Below are 22,830 nucleotides of genomic sequence, written 5' to 3'. Positions count from 1 at the left end.
CGGGGGCTTGAGAGGCGGGCCAAAAGGGTGAATTAGGCTACTTTTTCATATAAATTACTTCCTCTCTGACAATATGTATTGGATAGGATATTCCTATGGTATATATATCATCATTATATGGTTTGGATTTAAAAACAAACAAATCGTGGGTCAATTCGCTAATTATCTAATTTTCTAATTGCAAGATAAATACTCTAAAAAAAACAGGTGAGAGACACAAGACGTCTGGATATATTTATACTGTTAGTTTGAAATTCATGCCAGGTCTTAGACTATTCTAAGACGTTCATTGGGAATATGGGGCATTTTAAGGGTCTAAATTTAAAAAAAAAAAATTTAGAAACGTTCTAAACTAATTTCCAGATCCTCCACAGGGATCTGAGAATTAGTCACAGTTTAGACCAGAGTGCCCTAAGACATATTTAGACGTTTTAAAGGTCTAAATCAGAAATCAGTAATTCTCGTATCCCTGTGTGATCCCCGTGATGTGGTGAGTTGACCACTTTTCACTAACCGGTCGTAGTATCCTACTGGCTGGATTAATATGCTGGTCACGTGGCACGAGGACTATTGTTGGTTCTGAATTTGGCGCCAGATCTCTGCCCACTTCTCAGATTTTCTCTGACGATACTGCACGCTCTTTGCTACCTATCCAAGATTCATCATGGAACTCTTCGTTGCGCTCTTCCTGGCATTGGAGGTGATCCTTCAGTGTCTAGGCAAGTTTGTGTACTGTGGTAAGGTATGTAACGTTCGTTTTTATTCCTAGTCCAGACTAAAGTTTTAAGTTATTTTCTTATTTAAAACATTTTTTATCTGTGAAAGAACAATGGGATCGGGAACAAGTTATTTCAACTTATGAAGCCTTCTCATATTCACGGCAATATATATATAATAGATGATTCTGATTTTAAAAATATTTTAATATTAATAAAGTAATAATTACACTTAAAATGAATAGTCGGGCAAAGAAAACCAGTCTAAATGCGTTCATTGGCCTTCCAAAAATTCTCACATATTAATACGACGGTCAAGTTTAGTTTCCCAGTTCTGACCATTAAAGTAAAGAAAAGTTGAAAGCATTGAAAGCGAGGCTGCGTGGAAATGGTCTGTGCTTTTTTTCTTAATTATACATTCAAACTCGTATAGTAAAGAGATACTGTACATGTATAAATACTTTCCAACTTCTAAAGGTTGTAAAGCCTGTTAGGTATACTTACTATTACCACAGGCATTTGGCTCTATAGACATTTTGCTCTCTTTATGTAATATTGTACAGTATCATACATATATATATGGAGAAAATGTCTATAGAGCCAAACGCCTGTGCTATTACTATAACTTTAATTCCACTTAGCGAATGATTGAAATAGGTGGCTGATGTAATTTTGATGCTGAATATTGTTAGTTATATGTAATAAATAAGGAGATTGACAATATATCATAGTATACATGTAAACTTTAGATAGAGCTCTGTTAAAGGTACAATATAGGTAACTTTTCAGTTTTAAGGTCACCTGAGACGAAGGCTCAAGTGACCTATTCTAATCGCCTTTTGTCCGTCGTCGTCGGTCGTGCGTCGTATGGCGATAAACAATTTACTTTTTCGACTTCTTCTCCAAAACTACTGAACCAAATTTGTTGAAATTTTGCAGATTTTATAGCCAAAGGTCCACCAAAATTGTGAATTATATGGTCCCAGCCCCCTAGGGGCCTGAGGGGTGGGGCCAAAAGGGTCAAATAGACTAAAACTTCAAAAATCTTCTTCTGAAATTCCAGAAATGGCAGAATCAAATACTCAAAGGTCTCAAGGCCCTCTACAAAAATTGTGAATTACATGACTCTGGGGTCTCAGGTTTCCCCCTGGGGAGGGGGTTAAGTTTACTATAGTTTATGTAGTGAAAACACATTTTGGAGCATTATTTGGTCATTTATAATAGAAAATTAGTTAAATGTTGTCAGAATTATCCCTATGAAATGGCCATTGAATCCTATTAACAAATTTTCCATGACCGACTCCTAGGAGCCTTTAGCGGTGGGGCCAAAAGGGGTCAAATAGGCTTAAACTTCAAAAATCTTCTTTTGGAACTGGTAGAATCAAATACGCTTCATAGATGGAGAGGTCTTAAGGTCCTTTACGAAAATTGTGAATTATATGACCCTGGGGTTTCATGTTTCCCCCTGGGGAGGGGGGTCAAATTTACTATAGTTTATATAGGAAAAACACATTTATGAATGTTATTTGCTTATTTTTCATAGGAAATTAGCCACACTGGGTTAGATTTTTTGCCTGTGACAGCATTTTATCGTCATATCCATATCGGTCCTGACCGACCCCAAGGGGCCTTAGGGGCGGGGCCAAAAGGGGTCAAATAGGCTAAAACTTCAAAAATCTTCTTCTGAATTCACAGATTTGATGGAACCAGTTACTCTTCATAGATTGGAAGGTCATAAGGCCCTTTACAAAAATTGTGAATTGCATGGCCCTCGGATCTCAGACTTTCCCCTGGGGAAGGGTCAAATTTACTATAGTTTATATAGGAAAAATACATTTATGAACATTATTTGCTTAGTTTTAATAGGAAATGAGTCAAACTGGGTTAGAATTATTAGCCATGAAATAGCATTTTAACACCATATCCATATTGGTCTTGGCTGACCCCAGGGACCAGAGGGGCGGGGCCAAAATGTCTGCTTCTGAATTCACAGGTTTGATGGAACCAAATACTCTTCATAGATTAAATAGTGAAATTTATAAAATCACTGACACTGACTGACTTCTAGTTTGGTTTTGTTGTTTAACGTTGGCAAAGCAAATTGGAATTTTAAGCATAAGGTTTGGTAACATAATACACTATCAAAATAAAAATTCTAATACGAAGGTTCAACTTTAAAGTTTATTCTGATTCATAAATACTTTTAACAGATTTGAACCAACTTTGCAATGCTCTTTCTGTAGCAGCACTCAGGTGAAGGCCTCTTTGGCCTTTTTTTTTTTTTTTTTTTTTTTGTAATCGCAAACATTTACAAGAAAATTGCCACGTTCTCTAGATCCCTGCATAAGATGTTGAATAAAACTGGGTAATACGTTACTGACACCAAATGTGAAGTCATAAAAAAAATATGAAATAATTAATGTGGCCCACAATAAATTCACGGAAACTCCGGAAAACATTTTCTTGGCCCGATCGATGTACTAGTAGCTACAATGTATAGGCTAAAGGCACATACCACAGGAGTCTGACGTTCTGTCAATAATATAAAAAAAAATATCAAAAATACCCCTATATACTATACAAAATAGGATAAAGGTGTTTTTTTTATATTTATACTATACATAAGTCATTATATAAAATAGTAGATAGAGGTATTTCTTATATTTATACTATACATAAGTCATTATATAAAATAGTATATAGAGGTATTTCTTATATTTATACTATACATAAGTCATTATATAAAATAGTATATATAGAGGTATTTTTTTTATATATTTCAACTATCTGTTATTGACAGAACGTCAAAACTCCAGTGAACATACATGTACGAAACACTTCCGTAATTGTCGTGACCCGATCAACTTCGCACGGGAAAAACAAACATTTTAGATGTACAAGTTTAAACACAGGGACCTAACACAAATTTTTAGTCAATAGTATATACATGTTTTATGGTATCAATTATTTCTTTTTAAAGTTATAGGTGCCGTATTTTTCATACTCGTGAATCAAGATGAGTTTTTAATATGTTATTCATTACCAAAAGTAACCAATTTTTGAGAATTACACTACTTTCTATCCATAGGTTTTTATTTTACAAGCACATATAAGAGCTGAAAATGATTTTTGGCATTATATTTATATTTATAGTGAATTGAAATGAGTACATACGGTCAGACCATGAAGCCAAATTGTGGTCTACAATTTCATTTCACATTTTTACAGTGTTATTAGTAATTGTAAAATTATAATTGCAGGTATGTTTCCATCTAAACATACATAACGCATAAAATACAACAACTTTACAGTATATGTGTTGAGGCTAATATTTATAAGGCATCTCTGAAGTCATTTGAATGACTTTCACAGCTTAATTCGTCAAACCTTGTGGTTTTCAATAGATTCAATATCAACAGGATTTTCCAGATGACACGGGATCCAATCAAACGTAATGGTCTTGGGGTACTCTGGTGGGTCCATGATTATATATAATCTGTAACTAATTCTCAGATCCCTGTGATGTAAATAACAGGAACAGCTTCCTAGACAAATGAAATAGGTTTATAAGGTCACTCATCATTTGCCATGTGTCCTTCACCTAGGGAATGTGTATCCAGCTTGGTATGTATGCAAGCATATATGTATAGGGTTTCGATAAATTAACAGCAATGGATTCTCCCCCATTTCAAAGAAATCCAAAGAAAATCTTGATATTATCCATGTGTTTTTTCATAATATTACACACGACCGGTATAAATCTAAAGCAATTGTTGATGTGTGTCGTGATTTTTTTTATCTTATCTGAACTTCTGTCGTTCTTGTTCTTTGCAGGTTGTGTTTTACACTTCCTTCCGCAGTTTGGTTGACCGGGTTGCGACGTCGCTCGCAGTGGTGGTTAGCCGTGGACTTTCTCTTGCGGAGGCTGTGGTAAGATTTTAGATGTAAAATTCATTATTCCCTACCGTGAAAAAGTGTTCAGGTCACGTGAGACTTAACCTAATCGCCTTCTGTTTGTATAGCGATAAACAATTTATATCTTCGACGACTTCTCCTAAAACCACTTAACCAAATTCATTAGAAATTTGCAGAAGCCTCTCATAGCCAAAGCCGAATTACGTGATCCCAGGGTCATATAGTTCACAATTTGTAAGTCCCCCCCCCCCCCCAATGGAGTCCCTAGGGAACTTATTGTGTGTGTGTGTGTGTGTGTGTGTGTGTGTGTGTGTGTGTTTTTTACAGTACAAATATCATGTATATTTTATTCCCCCAGCTGTATATGATGTGTATATACATACACATTAGTGTTTTGATAAGAGCTGCCAGAGCTGGGTGCCCTGATCATGAGGTCAACTCCTCAAACAATATTGTCCTTCAAAGCATGTACCAATATAAATATAATTTTTATAGATAAATTTTGAAAGCCATTTTAGTTGAAGGGACATGCATATGTAACTTTTTGCAGAAAACAAATCAAGAAAATTACATGTGTATTGAGTATTCTGATAACAATGATTTGGAATTTATTGTTTTTGATTAATGTTTGTAGTAGAACTAGAGAAAATGTAATGTTTGTATCAACAAACAAAAAATAGAAAAAACACCACACACACATAGAAAGAATTATAGACAATACGCAAACAAACCAAAAAGAATTCAAATCATACATATTAAAGTACTACAACATAAAACATCATACAAAACATTGATTGGCATATTTTCAAGAACTATTCAAAAATGTATTTCCAATTGATCCATATTTTATCAAATTTCTCAATACACCTATTTGGTATTGACAGCTTTTTTTTTCAACATCATATTTTGTAAACAAAAACTCCATCAAACCTTCCATATTTATGTTTTGTTTTTTTCATGATACAGGAAAAAATACAAAACTTCATAATTTATTATAGAATATCAAAATTGAGTGGTATTGACAAATTTTCAGTCTCACCAAAGAGTACTGTATCTAATTTAAATTCCACAACATTATTAGTTTTTACATATATATTTCTTTTCATATCTTGCCATATTTGGAAAGATTTTTGACAATACCAAAACATGTACTGTTTCTAATTTAAATTCCATAACATAATTAGTTTTTTAACATTATTAGTTTTTACATATATTTTTCTTTTCATATCTTGCCATATTTGGAAAGATTTTTGACAATACCAAAATATGTGTTCTTTGGTTTCAACTTCTGTATTACAGATATTACATAATTTATTTCAGAAATATTTTTAATTTTTAAGTAATTATTCAAAGGGAGTATACGGTGTTGTAGTCTATACTGGAACCATTGTATTGATGTATCTTTGGTAACTTTGAAAAGGTATTTTTATATTTGTTCTTTTCCTGTGTATGCATGTATTTCCTCTCTGTTAATTACCAAGCATTTATTTTTTTCAATTAGACAAAAATACGTTAAGTTTACATCCCTTAATACTTTTAAATAAAATATGAATATGACTAGGTGTGAATGGTCTATCTAGTTTATTTAACAAGTTAAGGTTATATTCAGATTCTTACATATTTTCTTGATACATTTCTAACTTAATAAGTTATTCTTCTTCTGCGTCTTCTTTTTCTGCCGGGACTTTGACCATTTTCTCAAACTTAAAGTCGGATTGCCATGAAATTTCGTAAGGTCATTTCTGGTGACCTGCAGATGTGTCGACCGTTTTAATTTTTTTGACCAGCATCAAAGATGTTTAAATCAAATTCTAAATTTTTAAAGTGAAAAATACCATAATTGTGAGTAAAATAACAAATTTTGTCACGGTTTCAAATTTTCTAAAACCAGTAAGAGTTATCTCTCTTTATTCACTGCTCAGCAGGGATCCGTTAGCAAGTTCATTTTTGTTTTTAAGTTATAGATCGTATTGTTACTAGTGGCTAAAATTATTTTGAGGTCTTTTTTTGTGCAACTTTTATAGACCAGTAACCTAAACCACGATGGCCGTCATGGAATACAATAGGTCAAAATTGAGCAAAAAGGAACATGGCTGAGAACACAAATCTAATACAATATTTGGAGAAGTTATTTGTGCCATGGTTCCTTTCATATACATATTAATGTATGTGTAGGAAGAATAAGGATAATCTGCACTCGGGATGAAAAAATGTACGTACAGTTTTTAAAAATAAATTGTGACATACAAATAAATATTGTTCTTTGCCCTCAAGTTGATTACTAGTATATCCATATCCTTCATATTCACATACTCACGAGTCTTTCATATTCATAAATGATATCATTTTTTTCATAAACCATGAACATATCTGGCCAATATTTCAGCAATATTCTCTCTTGTATATCTGCTGAATATTTTGTAATATGCGCCTATACTTGTTTACTGAAATGTGTACTTGTGATCTTGCAGGTTGTGTACGCTACCTGCTGCTGCCGAGGAGAGGTTTTCCCTGTCCCTGCTGCTGACCAGCCTAGCTCCAGCTCTGTTGTCCCCGCAGTACCAGTCCCAGCATCACCTGTTCCTATCCGCAGATCTGGTCGTGCCACCCGCAGACCAGCTTGGCATAAGGATTATGTAATGTGATGTCATATATAATGTATTGTAATGTAATATCCTTTATCTGTTTGTCCATGGAATGATGTTGCTTGAGGATGTGGTAACCCCTCAAAAATCGTCCCAATTCCTGTCCCTCACCCAAAAATGTATACAGTAGTATACACCATTAATTGGTTGTTCATTCCAACATCTAAGATCAGTCCCCATTTAGGTGATTTGGTAATTTCCTCCCAAATTCCGTTCCATACTTTTGTACCCTAAACGAAGAAGGGACATTGTTTTTGCTCCGTTTCGAATTACTATTATTACAACTTAAGGTTGTTTGAGGTACATTTTTGTAAGATTTTTTGGGATACGGAATGCATTCAGTGATATGGTTATGTGGTAGGTTGTGAGGAACACATGAACACGTGTAGTGATACAACTTCCGGTTATTTGAGGTATATCATGTAATGCTATAAGGTTTTGACAGACATACTCTTTGGAGTGTGCATAAAGGGTTTTTTCCAGGATTGCATTCAAAGATGGCTGCCAGTGTCCACTTTTTAAATTCTTGAAAAATTTCTGAAATTTTGGTCTATTGGTATTGTAAATTGGTATACAATATATATAGTTTTAAGGTTTAAAGTTTTTGTGGGACACTGAACTCATGCAGTGATCCCAATAAGGTGTTAATTGAAATACATCACAAAATATTGAGGACGCTGACCACTTAGCAGTGACCCAATTATTGTTATTTGAGGTATAACTTAAGATTTTGAGGACACTGACCACTTAGCAGTGACCCAATTATTGTTATTTGAGGTATAACTTAAGATTTTGAGGACACTGACCACTTAGCAGTGACCCAATTATTGTTATTTGAGGTATAACTTAAGATCTTGAGGACACTGACCACTTAGCAGTGACCCAATTATTGTTATTTGAGGTATAACTTAAGATCTTGAGGACACTGACCACTTAGCAGTGATACGACTGCAATACTTGGTAAATCACAGGATTTTGAGGCTACTGACCACTTGCAGTGACCCAATTATTGTTATTTGAGGTATAATTTAAGATTTTGAGGACACTGACCACTTGCAGTGATACGACTGCAATACTTGGTAAATCACAGGATTTTGAGGATACTGACCACTTGCAGTGACCCAATTATTGTTATTTGAGGTATAACTTAAGATCTTGAGGACACTGACCACTTGCAGTGATACGACTGCAATACTTGGTAAATCACAGGATTTTGAGGATTATACTGACCACTTGCAGTGACCCAATTATTGTTATGAGATAGAACTTGCGATCCTGAGAACACTGACCACTTAGCAGTGACCCAATTATTGTTATTTGAGGTATAACTTAAGATCTTGAGGACACTGACCACTTGCAGTGATACGACTGCAATACTTGGTAAATCACAGGATTTTGAGGATACTGACCACTTGCAGTGACCCAATTATTGTTATTTGAGGTATAACTTAAGATCTTGAGGATACTGACCACTTGCAGTGACCCAATTATTGTTATTTGAGGTATAACTTACTTAAGATTTTAAGGACACTGACCACTTGCAGTGATACGACTGCAATACTTGGTAAATCACAGGATTTTGAGGATACTGACCACTTGCAGTGATACGACTGCAATACTTGGTAAATCACAGGATTTTGAGGATACTGACCACTTGCAGTGATACGACTGCAAGACTTGGTAAATCACAGGATTTTGAGGATACTGACCATTTGCAGTACCCAATTATTGTTATTTGAGGTATAACTTAAGATTTTGAGGACACTGAACACTTGCAGTGATACGACTGCAATGCTTTAATTTTGACTCAACTGAAGTGTACAGAAAGTAGTTAATAGGAATATTTCGTCCCTGTCCCTAACAATACTCACATTACCCTACCCATATACCCTAGCACAATTAAGCACGCATTTAGTAAATAACATTCTAACCGCTACTTTCTATATGTACACTTGCAGTTGACCAAATTAACAGCCAGGGTCATCGGTGAAGAAATGCCGTTGACCAGCAATGAGTGCCAGGTAACTGCCCCACGTGGGATTTGAACTGGTCATCAAAAGGTGAAAGGTCCCTAATTAAAATACAGGAGACCATAAAGTCATTTAACAACCTTGGCTCCATTGAAAAAGGAAATGAATTTTTTTTCAAGATGGCAATTTTTGTGCCCATCGTTGAAAATGTATTTTAAAGTACACTTGGTAAGGACAATGTCAGGATCGTTTTAGACATGTTGCGTTGATAGATAGAAGATGGTGGTCAGGGTAGGCATCTTTGATTTCGGATCAATCCAAAAAATAGCATATGTTTGAAATCATGTCCGGATAATTTCAGACAAGTATTACTAAATCATACTAGTAGAAGTAGTTTTAGATAATGGACACTGTAGTGGCCATCTTGGATTTTGCATAGGCCCGGAAAAAAACACTTGGTTGGGACCATATTGGAAATTTAGGCAAGTTTCTGCGAAATTGTTAGGTTATCCTGACCTTTCAGGTCGACCTTATAAAGTATCACGTTAAAGTATCTAAGGTATCTAAAGTAACCATTTGCCCTTGCATCCCCCTCCCTCCCCGTTCCTGCACAATGCCATCTAAATCCAGGACAACAGGTAGAGAAGTTGTAGAATTAAATTGTATGTAATAAAAGGAATGAAAGCTAGAAAGAAAGTTTGTAAGAAAGTTAGAAAGTTTGTAAGAAAGTTTGTAAGAAAGTTAGAAAGAAAGTTTGTAAGAAAGTTTGTAAGAAAGTTAGAAAGAAAGTTAGAAAGAAAGTTTGTAAGAAAGTTAGAAAGAAAGTTTGTAAGAAAGTTAGAAAGAAAGTTTGTAAGAAAGTTTGTAAGAAAGTTAGAAAGAAAGTTTGTAAGAAAGTTAGAAAGAAAGTTTGTAAGAAAGTTTGTAAGAAAGTTAGAAAGAAAGTTTGTAAGAAAGTTTGTAAGAAAGTTTGTAAGAAAGTTAGAAAGAAAGTTTGTAAGAAAGTTTGTAAGAAAGTTAGAAAGAAAGTTTGTAAGAAAGTTTGTTAGAAAGTTAGAAAGAAAGTTAGAAAGAAAGTTTGTAAGAAAGTTTGTAAGAAAGTTAGAAAGAAAGTTAGAAAGAAAGTTTGTAAGAAAGTTTGTAAGAAAGTTGATGAAAGTTTGTAAGAAAGCTTATGAAAGTTTGAAAAAATGTTTCTAAGAAAGTTTGTATGAAAGTTAGAAAGAAAGTTATAAGTTAGAAAGATCGTTAGTGTTAACGTGTGACGAATGAAAGCCCCCCTGTGAGGGGACATCTGTTTATATTTAAAAGGCTGACCCCAAGGCCCCAACCTTGGCAGCTTTCAAATGTATAAATGTTCTGGGGTATTAAAATTGTGTTTTTATGAAAAATGAAAAAAAAAAAAAAAAAAAAACAAAAAAAAAAATGAAAAAAAAAAAAAAAAAAAAAAAAAAAAAAAAAAAAAAAAAAAAAAAAAAAAAAAAAAAAAAAAAAAAAAAAAAAAAAAAAAAAAAATAAAATGTTAATATTGTAAATAAAAAATGTAAATATTGTAAATAAAAAAAATTCACAATGGCAATACATGACATGATCCTGATGTCATAATAATTTCAAATATTTTCATATTTTTCAGGATAGTGATACCATGAAGATATGCGACAACCATCAGGACAAACCTCCTTTGATAGCGACCCATAATGCTTAGCAGAGCATCTGGACCAGGATAGTGATTCAATCAGGACAGTGACAACCATCAGGATAGAGACAACCACCAGGATAGTGATACCATGAAGATATGCGACAACCATCAGGACAGTGACACTAGATAGAAAACGCTCTTTGATAGCGACCCATAATGCTTAGCAGAGCATCTGGACCAGGATAGTGATTCAATCAGGACAGTGACAACCATCAGGATAGAGACAACCACCAGGATAGTGACAACCATCAATATTGAGAACCATCAGAATAATGACACCCGATGGCAGACGTAATGGTGACTAGTAGTGATTAGCAGAGCTCCATTCAGGTACATTTACTATTAAAAACTTATATTAAAAAAAGCTATAATTGAATTGTAAAATTAAACTACAGTGTTATTGCAACTGCATGTGTGTATTTTGTGCCCATCACCATCAAGTGGTGGGTCATTCAAATTATCTTTTATCCTTGGACCAGTGTCCGTTCGGAAATACTTAGGTATCACTATGTCTGCACTGTCGTCGTCTGGGAAATGGTTTCTGTGCGATAACTTAGATATTTAATGTCCGATTTCAATCAAAGGTTCATTGCTTTATATCGATAAGATCTCAGACGAGTTCGATAATTGTCAAAATCTGTCAATATTTACAAGAGTTACAGGACCTTAAATTGTCAAAATAGATAAATCCATGGTTTCCACTCAATAGCTTTAGTATTTATTGTCTAATTTCAACCATTTGGTATATTGCTTTTTATCAATGTGATCTCGGATGAGTTCAATAATTGTCAAAATCCATCAATATTTCCAAGAGTAATGGGACTTTAAAATTGTCAAAACAGATAAATCCATGGTTTTCACTTGATAACTTTGGTATTGTCCAATTTCAACCAAAGGAGCAGATATGATAGGACCAGTATTTGGCCTTAATTTTTCAGGCCGAAAAAAATAACTCTGATCCCCATCTATTTCATATCAATAAATACTCTCATACTTGCCATTCATTAAAACATTTTTTTATAGCCATGTTATGACGTCATCAAATTGATGATTTTCCTCTTCTCGCCAAATTTTGCTAGAAATTCATCATCTTTAGGTTAGAAAAGGCTTGAAATGAATTTGGCCGCCACCTTGGAGCAACTTTACATTTTGCATGGATATGCGTAAATACACGATACACAACGTGTGAAAATCTCTTTCTGCTCCACGAAGGCGGCCACATTCATTTTTAGAGAAAACCACTCAAAAAGTATGATTTTTCAAGGATTTTTGTGAAAAATGGCGGGAAACTGCATGTTGATGACGTCATAGTGAACATAATTGGCACATGCGGGATATTTTCGAGATGTAATGTGTTAGCAAATGTATTCAGCTGTTATATGGCAAAATATGTTGTTCTTTACAGGAGAATTAATTTTGAGGCCATATTCGAGTCTTAACGTACCTTCTCCTTTGGTATATTGATTAATAAGATCTGGGAGTGGTTTGATACTGGTCCAAATCCATCCATATTTGCAAGAGTTACGGGACTTGATAACTTCACCTAATAATTAACAATATTTTCAACTGTAAATAACTATTTTTGTGATGCTGTGCAGGCGACACATCCACTTCCGTGGAATTCTTGTGTCCATTGATAATTTATCAAAACTACAAAGGGATCTCTCTCAATTTTCATGCAAGAATAAAGGTTTCCCTAGTACCCTTGTTGAGCACATTGCATATTGGGGCTCATATGTCTAAAATAGCTAACAGACAGCTAATTTGAATTTAAATAGTTAAGTTTGTAACCACTGGGTTCAATCATATCATATAATTTTCACCAAACTAACTGATTTCACTTTTTCTCCCCAAATGGCAGCTGCAGTATCTTTTGGTGATCTACAAGGTTCATAACTCTTCTAAGTGGCTGTTCACCCCCAAGAAAAGGAAGTTTTATTATTGTAACTGTTGTTGGCAATTCAAAATAATTGGCATCTTAGGATTGTGATGATCACCATGATAGTGACAACCAGTATATCGACAACCATCAGGATTATAGTGACACCATAAAAAAGTGACAACTATCAGGATTATAGCGACACCATCAAAAAAATGACAACCATCAGGATAGTGATGCTCGATGGCAGACGTTCCGTGATGGTGACCATTAGTGATTAGCAGAGCTCCAAACAGGTACATTTACTATAAAACCTCATGTGTAAAGCTTACATCTAATTGTAAAGTTAAATTGCAGTTTTATTGCTCATGTTATTTCGAATCAACATACAATCTGTATATATGTTTCCCTAGTACCCTTGTTGAGTAGTAATTTGGGAAAAATATGTCTGCCAAGTAGCTAACATGCAGCTATCTTTTATTAGTGGAATTTTGTAACCGCAATCTTTAAAAGAAACTTTAAACATGTCATATCATGATTTCCACTTTACTGAATGATTTCACTATTTCTCTCCAATGACAGCTGCAGTATCTTGACCACTTTTGGGGTTCTGCAAGGCTCTGGACTCATTGGCTGTTCAATCCAAGATAAGGAAGTTTTAGTTTGGCGACTCTTGTTGGCAAACCCAAAACGGTAGGCATCGGAGAAAAGTGATACCATCAAGTTAGTGACATCTGTCAGGATAGTGACCACCATGAGGTTAGTGGCAATTAACCATCAGAATAGTAACAGCCAGGGTCATGTAAGGACGTGCCAGGTTTGTTGGTGGAGGAAAGCCGGAGTACCCGGGGAAAAATCACCGGCCAGTGGTCAGTACCTGGCAACTGCCCCACATGGGATTCGAACCCATAGCCATAACCATCAGGAATTCGACAACCATGAAGATAGTGACACCATTGGATCGTAACAACCACCAGGATAGTGACAACCCGAATGGCAACTCCAGTATCTGCACCTCATTTGGTGCCTGGCTCTTATCTCATCTCAAAAGAAGGAAGTCTGGTGACTCCTGTTGACAATCCAAAATGTTCGATAGTGATACCATCAAGATAGTGTCAATTATCAGGATAGTGACACCCGATGGCAGACGATCCCTGATAAATAGTGATTGGCAGATACCGGTACCTTTCCATTCAGGTACTGTTATGAAATTTAGTAAATTACATTTTGTAAATCAAAGTCAGTTTCTTTTTTTTCACTCATTAAAGAGAGATAAAGATGTTAATGAATTATTAAACTTTGAAGGTCAATACTTCAGTTATACACACTATCAATACAAACTGAATACCACTAATGGATCTGCTCTGGTGAGGTTTCCGTCTCGTTGAAGTCTCGATTCATCTTTAATTAAAGATTTTTTTAAACTAATTTTCACCATTTAATTTGTAGCAAGTTGCTATATAAAAATATGTTACGAAGTGGACTTCTTTTTGTTGTAAATTTTTCATATATGAGTTTGATTTGGCGGCCATTTTGAAAATGTGCATTTTTTACATTTTAAATTTGTAGAGAGGTGAAATTTCACCTTTTTAGCTTCACTAGTTTTACTTAACTTGTCAGTGCAACAACAGTTTTAGATATATTGAGTTAATTTTTGCTGTAAATCGTTTTGTTATGATCACTGAGATGTCAATGATAAGCATTTAAGGGGGAGATTATAACATATTGGTCTTTATTTTTTACATTTTAGTGAAAGATCAACTTCTTTGAATTTTTTACAAGAAAAGCTGAAAAATAACACATTTTGTAATTGGACAAAACACCAAACACGCTGACCCCCTGTTTTTATGATGGTTTTAGAAACAACTTTGAGCTGCAAAATCTTAGAAAAAGTCAGTCATCAGAACTTTTTCTGGGAAGCGTTCAATCTGGCAAAAACGAGGTATTTTCATCTTCAAAATTTAGGGGGTAGGGGTGACATACACAGCTGTTCTGAGCAAAAATATGGGTTGACAGTGTGTTATTATTTTTGCTTTAAAACAAACTTTGGTTTTGTCAATTTCATGAATATTAAACTTATCAGACAACTACACGTAATTTGCAAAATATTGCTTTAGATTATCGTTTGTATAGTCAGACAAATTTTACTTTTAACCAGAGCAGATCCTTAATACCAGGATCGATTTAATAAAAAAAGTTTTCACACTAGTGCCAAAATCATTTACGAAATATTTCATTGAATTTTGTTACTCTGGGATGTTCCACCGCCGACAGAGCATAAACGATACCCATTATTATTTGAACGGTAGTTGATAGTTAATGATGTATGTATGTCTCTAATACAAAAATACATATTAAATCATTTATTTTGCTTTTGGTACATGCAAAATCAATACTTCATTCGATATAAGGCATAGTGCCATGGATTTCTTTCTGAACAAAATTGATTATTTTTAATATTTTTCTATTGAAATAAAAAAAGAAGCTCAAACTTTTCAATGGTGGTAATTGTGTAAGTAACTTTTGTAACTGAAGAAAAATACTAATTCATCTGCTCCTGTTTTTGATAGAGAAAAAATACTGTATGTCAGCGGTGGATCATCTTTATGTTTTTAGCAACTAGATCATATCAGTATGATGGTAGAAGGAGAAAACTATTTTTGATAAAGAGACTTATCTAGTGAACTAGTGTCAAGGGAGACAAAAGATTTTTAGCACGTTTATTCTTATAAAAGATGAATGCCTTTTTTCATCATAACAGAAACCTCCCATCATTTGAAAATAAAGTCTTAAGGTTAAGAATATACATTATAATTACATCTATTTATTCTAAAAAATCTAACATTGCACAACTGAAGATAACAAATTCAAATTCTTGTCTCTGATTTCAAATTATATTGACTTATATTTTCCAAATAATTCAGAATTTCATATTCTAAAAATGACACATTTAGTAATGTTATGTTTTAGTCTATGAAGGCCAGAAGGGTCATTTTTTGCTCTTGCAATAACAAGTATGTTTTGAAAAATAATTCTTGATCATAATCTTTGGAAAAATTGTCATTGTGTGGCCTGTTTTTGGGTAATTTTTTTTTTTTCCAAATTTCATTTTATATTATTCAATTAATGAATATAGAAAAGTAAAGTTCTTTAATCCTTTTACTCACTCTGCAAGACATTGACGAAAAACCTCCCAAATGACAGGACACAAACGACTAGACGGGACTGACGTGGGAGGCGCGTACGAACTGACCCTATCACTAAAACTACTAATTCACATTCTCACTCCAAAGGACTTAATTTCTATATTCTTTAGTCAATAATTCTAAGATAAACTTCAAAAATTATATTTTTTTATTTTTGAAAACATTGTCCTTCTACACATACTGGCTTGAGCTGTTATGACCATCTGCCTTGTAGACCAGAAAATAGCATTGAAAAAAGTGTGGTAATAAAATAATCATTGAAAAATCAATATGATATGGAATAAGATTTAGTAAGATAGATCAATTTGAAACTATACTGTCTTAATTTGTCGTTGATAACAAATTCAATTAAGGAGTTATCTCACTTTATTTCTAAATATCACCTACAGGTACTGTAGATGTCATCAGTACGTAAGTGAACAAAAAATCAAAATTATGGGATTTATGAATTTTATTTTGAAACAAATACGTGTACATTGTATATCATTTTTATATGGGGCAAATAAGTAATTCTAACAGTGTGGACAAAAGATTGTTGAATTTTCAAGGCGATCTGTCCCTTTGTCTATAAGGATCCAGTGTTATATGGAAAATAACTGTTGATATTACTTCCTTGACCAATATCATTTTTATGTATGGTTTCAAAAGAATTAAAGCACTTATGCATCTGTTAAGAATCATCAAGCGTCTACAAAAATCACGAGTTTTCTATGTATGTATTGCATTTTTTGTCTTTGTGTGACCAGAAACATATATATGGGCCATTTTTAGATTGGCAGATGTACTTCTGTATAGGCTAACGATATATATGCTCTTTAAATATGCTCTTAAATAGTTAAATATAGGAGAATAACTTTGATATGTTATAAAAGTTCAATAATTTTCAGATAGTTTTAGTAGACTTTGGAAATAAAAAAATAACATTTTAACTTACATACAATAATGTAATACAAAATGCACTTCCAGTTTTGAATGTCTGACTGTCTAAAATTAAAGTATAATTTTCTTATTTTCATGCTTTCAAAAATCATGACTATGATATGTTTAATCTTTGTATTGATGCAAAACTATGAATTAAAGTTAGCCAAGGGAAAATGCCTTTAATGTATAAACCAGAGGTCCATCTTACGTCAACAAAAACATATGTTTCTGGTGTGACAATGTTTTATGTTACAATATTGTCAGAAGGTTTTCCAGAGTTTTTACTATGTTGGTCTTATCTCTGGTTTTTAACCTTGGATATGAATACATGAGTATTATATCATTGTACATTTGTATCAGCAAGATTTGAACCCCATCTTTGCTGCTTCTCATTTATAATGCTGAATAGAAATGTAAAGCAATTACAATACTTGTATGACAACCAATTTTTTTATAATTATGTCATCAATAAATTATCATTTAACCTAATTAATAAATTATCATTTAAAAACATCAAATAGATTCAAACGTCAAATCCTATTTAAAGATGCTCCACCGCTGACAAATGGTATTTTTTCACTATCAAAAACAGAAGCAGACGATTTAGTATTTTTCTTCAGTTACAAAAGTTACTTACTTCACACCATTACCACTTTTGAAAAGTTTGAGCTTTTAATTTTACTTCAAGTTAAAAATATGAAAAATAATTAATTGTATCCCGAAAAAATTCTATGGCACTATATCCTATATGGAATGAAGTACTGATTGCACAAGCACTTAAGGCGAAATAAATTATTTTATATTATTTTTTTTTGGTGTTAATTAGGCATGAATAGACAGGATTAATTACAAATTATTGTTCAAATGATGAACATCATTTATGCTCTGTCGGCGGTGAAGCATCTTAAATCGAGGGGAACAATCATAATATTCTCAAGTTGTAAACCAGTCCAACAACTTCAATTATTTAATACAGAATTAGATTTATTAGAAGGGTATACATATCTAGGTATATTATTTAATACAGAATTAGATTTATTAGAAGGGTATACATATCTAGGTATATTATTTAATACAGAATTAGATTTATTAGAAGGGTATACATATCTAGGTATATTATTTAATACAGAATTAGATTTATTAGAAGGGTATACATATCTAGGTATATTATTTAATACAGAATTAGATTTATTAGAAGGGTATACATATCTAGGTATATATACATTTTTTATTTTGATGTTAGCTTTAGCAAGTAAATCTATTTGCTATCTAAAAGAAACTTATCTATTCCTGTTGATATTCAATTCACTTGTAATGCCAGTTCTTTTGAAAATGTATCCATACAAAGTGTGAAGATTTGAAAATACAAATGTTATAGAAAAAGACATTTGCAATTTTGTAAAGGCATCCTTAAATCAAGAAAGTGTACAAACAATTTCATGCTCTTTGGCGAGCTTGCTATTGAAATAAAATACAGAATTATGTTTTGCACAACCTTATAACATTAAGTAAATGATCAATTAACTTTTGTAAACTCTTTTAAATTAATGTCACATGTTAAAGATATTAGATCAATTAACTTTTGTAAATTCTTTTAAAGTAATGTCACATGTTAAAGATATTAGATCAATTAACTTTTGTAAATTCTTTTAAATTAATGTCACATGTTAAAGATATTTTATCCAGAGCTGACTTAAAGTAATGTTTGAATATATATAATCAAATAGCTAGTTTACAAAAGATGAATTTAAGACTAAGTCATCAATTTATTCAGAAACTGTATGACGATATTGACACAGTTTGACATAGTAAAGTAATTTATTAGAACTTAATGAAATGATAGCAAAATTATGTATACATTTAGAACCGCTTATATTAATCTACATGAAGAATCATGAATCGAAGATAGGTTCGTATTCTGCAAAATGAGAGAAATTGTAATTTATGTAAATCAACATTGGCAATGTATTTTATCTTTTTAAAATGAGCACAGGAATCAGTAATATTTTAAGAAATAAATCTTATTCTAAAATAAATGCACTAATACTTATTCAAGTCAAGAACTAATGCAAGGAAAGTTCAATATATTTAATGGTAAAACCTAGATACAAATGGCAGATTCTTAGAAAATTTATGTAAACTAATTCAAAATCAATCTTTATCAAGTAGCCTTTCTGACCTAATTCATTACCTGTTAAGTGCTCTTGATTACTTTTCAATTATATATGTACATGTATATATGCTAAGAGCACTAATATTTTGATTGCTTTATGCCATATATCACATATTTATTACAAAAATTTGACTTCTTACATACTTTTATGAGTCAGAGAGAATAAATAAACCTTGAATCCTGCACTTAATCATTGGTCAGTTAAAGTTTCAGTGGCAGATTATTTGACCAATGAAATCTGACTACATGTCAGGTACTGCTCATTTTTAAGGGCCAAACAAGAACGTTAAGCCCAATCAATCAATCAAAGGGCCCCGCTTGTCTCAGCCTGCAGATAATTTTTCAAGATATTTCCATTGTACGGCTAAATTAGGAAATATATATTAATTCCAACACTTGTTGTTTAATAACCCACCCATATATATGTGCATTTTTTGTCTTTATGTATGACAAGTTTATAGGTTACACTATTGTCAAGTTTTTCTAGAGGTGGTTTATTTTCCTGTGTTACAGTTTTTTATCTCTGGTTTTTAACCTTGGACATGAATACTAGATACAATATTATATTATCAGCGGCAGATTATTTGACCAATGAAATCTGAAAACGAGATAACCAGTGTACAGTGATTATGAAATTTACCAACATAACTTATTAATTATTTAATACCACCCACCCCCACCCCCTTCCCCTAATGACTCCCATCCCATTTATATCTAAGGGTTTTCTATATGTACATGTATGTACTGCATAATTGCAAGTTTTTAGGTAACACTATTGTCAGAAGGTTTTCTAGAGTTTTTTTCTGTATTAATTACAGTTTTATCTCTAGTTTTTAACCCTCAGACATGAATACAAGAGTATAATTGTATCAGCAAGATTTGTACCCCATATTTGCTGCCTCTCTTTTATATGGTAAACTATTGTCATGATTTCCAGAGTTTTTTTTCTGTATTGCAGTTTTTTTATCTCTGGTTTTAAAACCTCAGACATGAATACAAGTGTATTGTATCATTGAATCAGCAAGATTTGTACCCCATATTTGCTGCTTCTCTATTATATGGTAAACTATTGTCGGGTTTTCCAGAGTTTTTTTTCTGTATTACAGTTTTATCTCTGAATTTTAACCCTGGACATGAATACAAAAGTGATATATCTTTGTATCAGAAAGATTTGTACTCCATCTTTGCTGCTTCTCATTTATATATCTGTATGTATGTACTTCATATTTTTGTCTTTGTGTATGACAACTTTTGTCGTTACACTAATGTCAGAAGGTTTTCCAGAGGTTTTTTTCTGTATCACAGTTTTATCTCTGGTTTTTTATTTCGGACATCAATACAAAAGATTATATTGTATCAATGTGTCTACATATACCGCATGTGGGGGGGCATTGTCACTTCCCAGTCTGCAGATAACTTTTCAAGAAAAAGCCATTGTACGGTGATTAAGAAATTTGTATTTTAATTTCATTACTTATTAACCCACACTTATGACCCGCGTCCTAATTTAATGCTAGTTTATATATATTTAGGAAGTGCTTACTATATGTGTTTACTGAATTAGTTTTGTCTTTGTGTGCGACAACTTTTGTGGTTACACTATTGTCAGAAAAGTTTTCCAGAGTTTTTTTCTCTCTGTATTACAGTTTTTTCTCTGGTTTTTAACCCTGGATAAGAATACAAGAGTAATATATCCTTGCATCAGCAAGATGGCAAGATGTATATGTTATACCCCATCTTTGCTGCTTCTCATTTATATTTCTATATGCATGTACTACATATTTTTCTTTGTGTATGACAACTTTTTATGTTTCACTATTTTCAGAAAGTTTTCCAGAGTTTTTTCTGTGTTACAGTTTTATCTCTGGTTTTTAGCCCTGGTCATGAAAACATGTACACGATATATCTTGTATCAGCAAGATAACTTTTTATGTTTCACTATTTTCAGAAAGTTTTCCAGAGTTTTTTCTGTGTTACAGTTTTATCTCTGGTTTTTAGCCCTGGTCATGAATACATGTACACGATATATCTTGTATCAGCAAGATGGCAAGATTTGAACCCCATCTTTGCTGTTTCTCATTTATAACGTAATGCGATTACAATACTTGTATGACAACCAATTTTTGATGATAACTACGTCATCAAATAAATGACCATTTCAACATCAATTTGATTATGTTGTCTTTAATTGCAGTGAGTTAAAGCAGCAAACGAGCTGCAGGTTCTGATCAGGGTCAGGTTAAGGCCAAATAAAAAAATATTCTTGTTTCTGGTAACACCCTTGAATTTTTTTATATACATTATTTTTCCTCTTCATCCCTGTTTCTTGCAGTAAAAAAACTGAAATAGACTTTATTCAACCTTATATAAACCATGGATTTGATTTCCCGGTTATTATTAGTGTCTTAAATTTACCGCATTTGTACCCACATTCCTAATTTTGTGCAAAACCAAACAAAATTGAGGTTGTTATTTGTTTGCTTGAGGACAAAACTGATAAAAAGTTTTTGAGTAGGCTCTAATTTTATAGAGTTGGTCGGGTTACCGGAAACACAAATATTTTTTGTATGGCCTAACATGAATGATCAGAAAATTAACCATGTCCGTTTTAAATTTAGAATTATGCCAAATTCGCATCATAGTCTTTACCAACAATTCAATGCTAATTATACACTTATTCAAAGATTAGGCAATTGGCTTTGACTTTGTTGTGCTCTTTGGGCGAATTGACTTCGTACACGAAAAAAATAATTCCGACATCTTTTCCCAACTAGACAATCTAGTCCGTTGAGATTCACTTCCAAGATTCTCAGGTACCAGTATCTCAAACTTTCCTTAACTTAGACTTCTCCATAGGAAATCTTAAGTTAAAAAAAATCCGTAATGCTTTCCTATGCAGAATTTAAAAGTTAAGGAAAGGAAATCCTTGAATTTAAGGATTGTTCATGAAACGATCTGGAAGAAACATTTTGATTGGCATATTTGAAAGGTCACCAGAACGTGACCCCTAACGTAATGTTGATGCAAGGGGACGTAACCCATGATGGATCATGAAATTAATAATATAGATGCTGTGACCATATGTACCTGAAATATTTTAAATGTAAAGTTTGAAAGATCACCGGTCTGGTGTGTATCGACTAGTTACTTTGGAAAGCTGATTTATACCAGTTTGTGAACAGAAATGGACAAATCCTGAACTGTATTAAACCACATGAGAGTATTGAAGCAAGAAGAAGACAAGGCCCATGGGCCTTAACGGTCACCTGAGTTAGAATATAATGAAACAAATAATGAAACAAATTACAGACATATAAACACTATAAGCTGGGCCTTGAAGTTGTTCAGTGATTTAGTATTTGCTTCCATCAAACCTGTGAACTTAGAGGTATTTTTTGAGGTATGTACTCGCTCGGTCGTACTATGTCCATTTGGCCATTTGACCACTATGCGCCCATAACCACGTTGGTCTACAGCCCCTATCCACACTCTACACGGGCTTCTGTTTCCGTTAAACTGGCCTCTTGAATCTAGTTTCTGCTGTAAATTCTGCCAAAACACCTCCATGATAATTTCTCTTGTAGTTAAGTTATATACGGGTCCAATGTATCGGTGTCTAGGGACGCTGACTGATGAAAACGTCATATCCGGTTGTCATCCTATAGCATTTCACATAATTTTCAAATTTACCATTTTTGGAAAGCTA

General features: G+C 33.1%; 1 protein-coding gene across 4 annotated transcripts; it reads left to right on the top strand.

Annotated features, from left to right (window-relative positions):
* Positions 1 to 287: 287 nt before the first annotated feature.
* On the top strand, positions 288 to 21,292 carry LOC138311900 (uncharacterized). 4 transcript variants are annotated; one of them, XR_011206785.1, is made up of 6 exons: positions 302 to 742; positions 4,551 to 4,646; positions 7,103 to 11,275; positions 12,807 to 13,120; positions 13,407 to 19,320; positions 19,459 to 21,292. XR_011206785.1 is itself a non-coding variant. In XM_069253051.1 (5 exons), exons 1-3 carry the CDS (start codon positions 665 to 667, stop codon positions 7,274 to 7,276), a joined length of 348 nt encoding a protein of 115 aa, XP_069109152.1. In that variant the 5' UTR covers positions 288 to 664; the 3' UTR covers positions 7,277 to 11,275; positions 12,807 to 13,120; positions 13,407 to 21,292. The 4 variants fall into 4 exon arrangements, 2 of the variants coding, with proteins under 2 accessions (XP_069109152.1, XP_069109153.1); XR_011206786.1 differs by having other exon boundaries at positions 352 to 742; positions 7,103 to 8,717; positions 8,779 to 11,275; positions 13,407 to 21,292; XM_069253051.1 differs by having other exon boundaries at positions 288 to 742; positions 13,407 to 21,292.
* Positions 21,293 to 22,830: the final 1,538 nt, after the last annotated feature.

Source organism: Argopecten irradians, unplaced genomic scaffold (genome assembly GCF_041381155.1).
Source record: "Argopecten irradians isolate NY unplaced genomic scaffold, Ai_NY scaffold_0152, whole genome shotgun sequence".
NCBI lineage: Eukaryota > Metazoa > Mollusca > Bivalvia > Pectinida > Pectinidae > Argopecten > Argopecten irradians.
Note: the sequence above shows the minus strand (reverse complement) of the source record. Positions and strands in the feature narration are given on the sequence as shown.

Bases quoted from the DNA above. Each gene is read 5' to 3' on its own strand.
- LOC138311900 (XM_069253051.1), top strand. From the start codon at position 665: ATGGAACTCTTCGTTGCGCTCTTCCTGGCATTGGAGGTGATCCTTCAG. The intron at 743-4,550 runs GTATGTAACGTT...TGTTCTTTGCAG, and splicing joins AGTTTGTGTACTGTGGTAAG to GTTGTGTTTTACACTTCCTT. The intron at 4,647-7,102 runs GTAAGATTTTAG...GTGATCTTGCAG, and splicing joins TTTCTCTTGCGGAGGCTGTG to GTTGTGTACGCTACCTGCTG.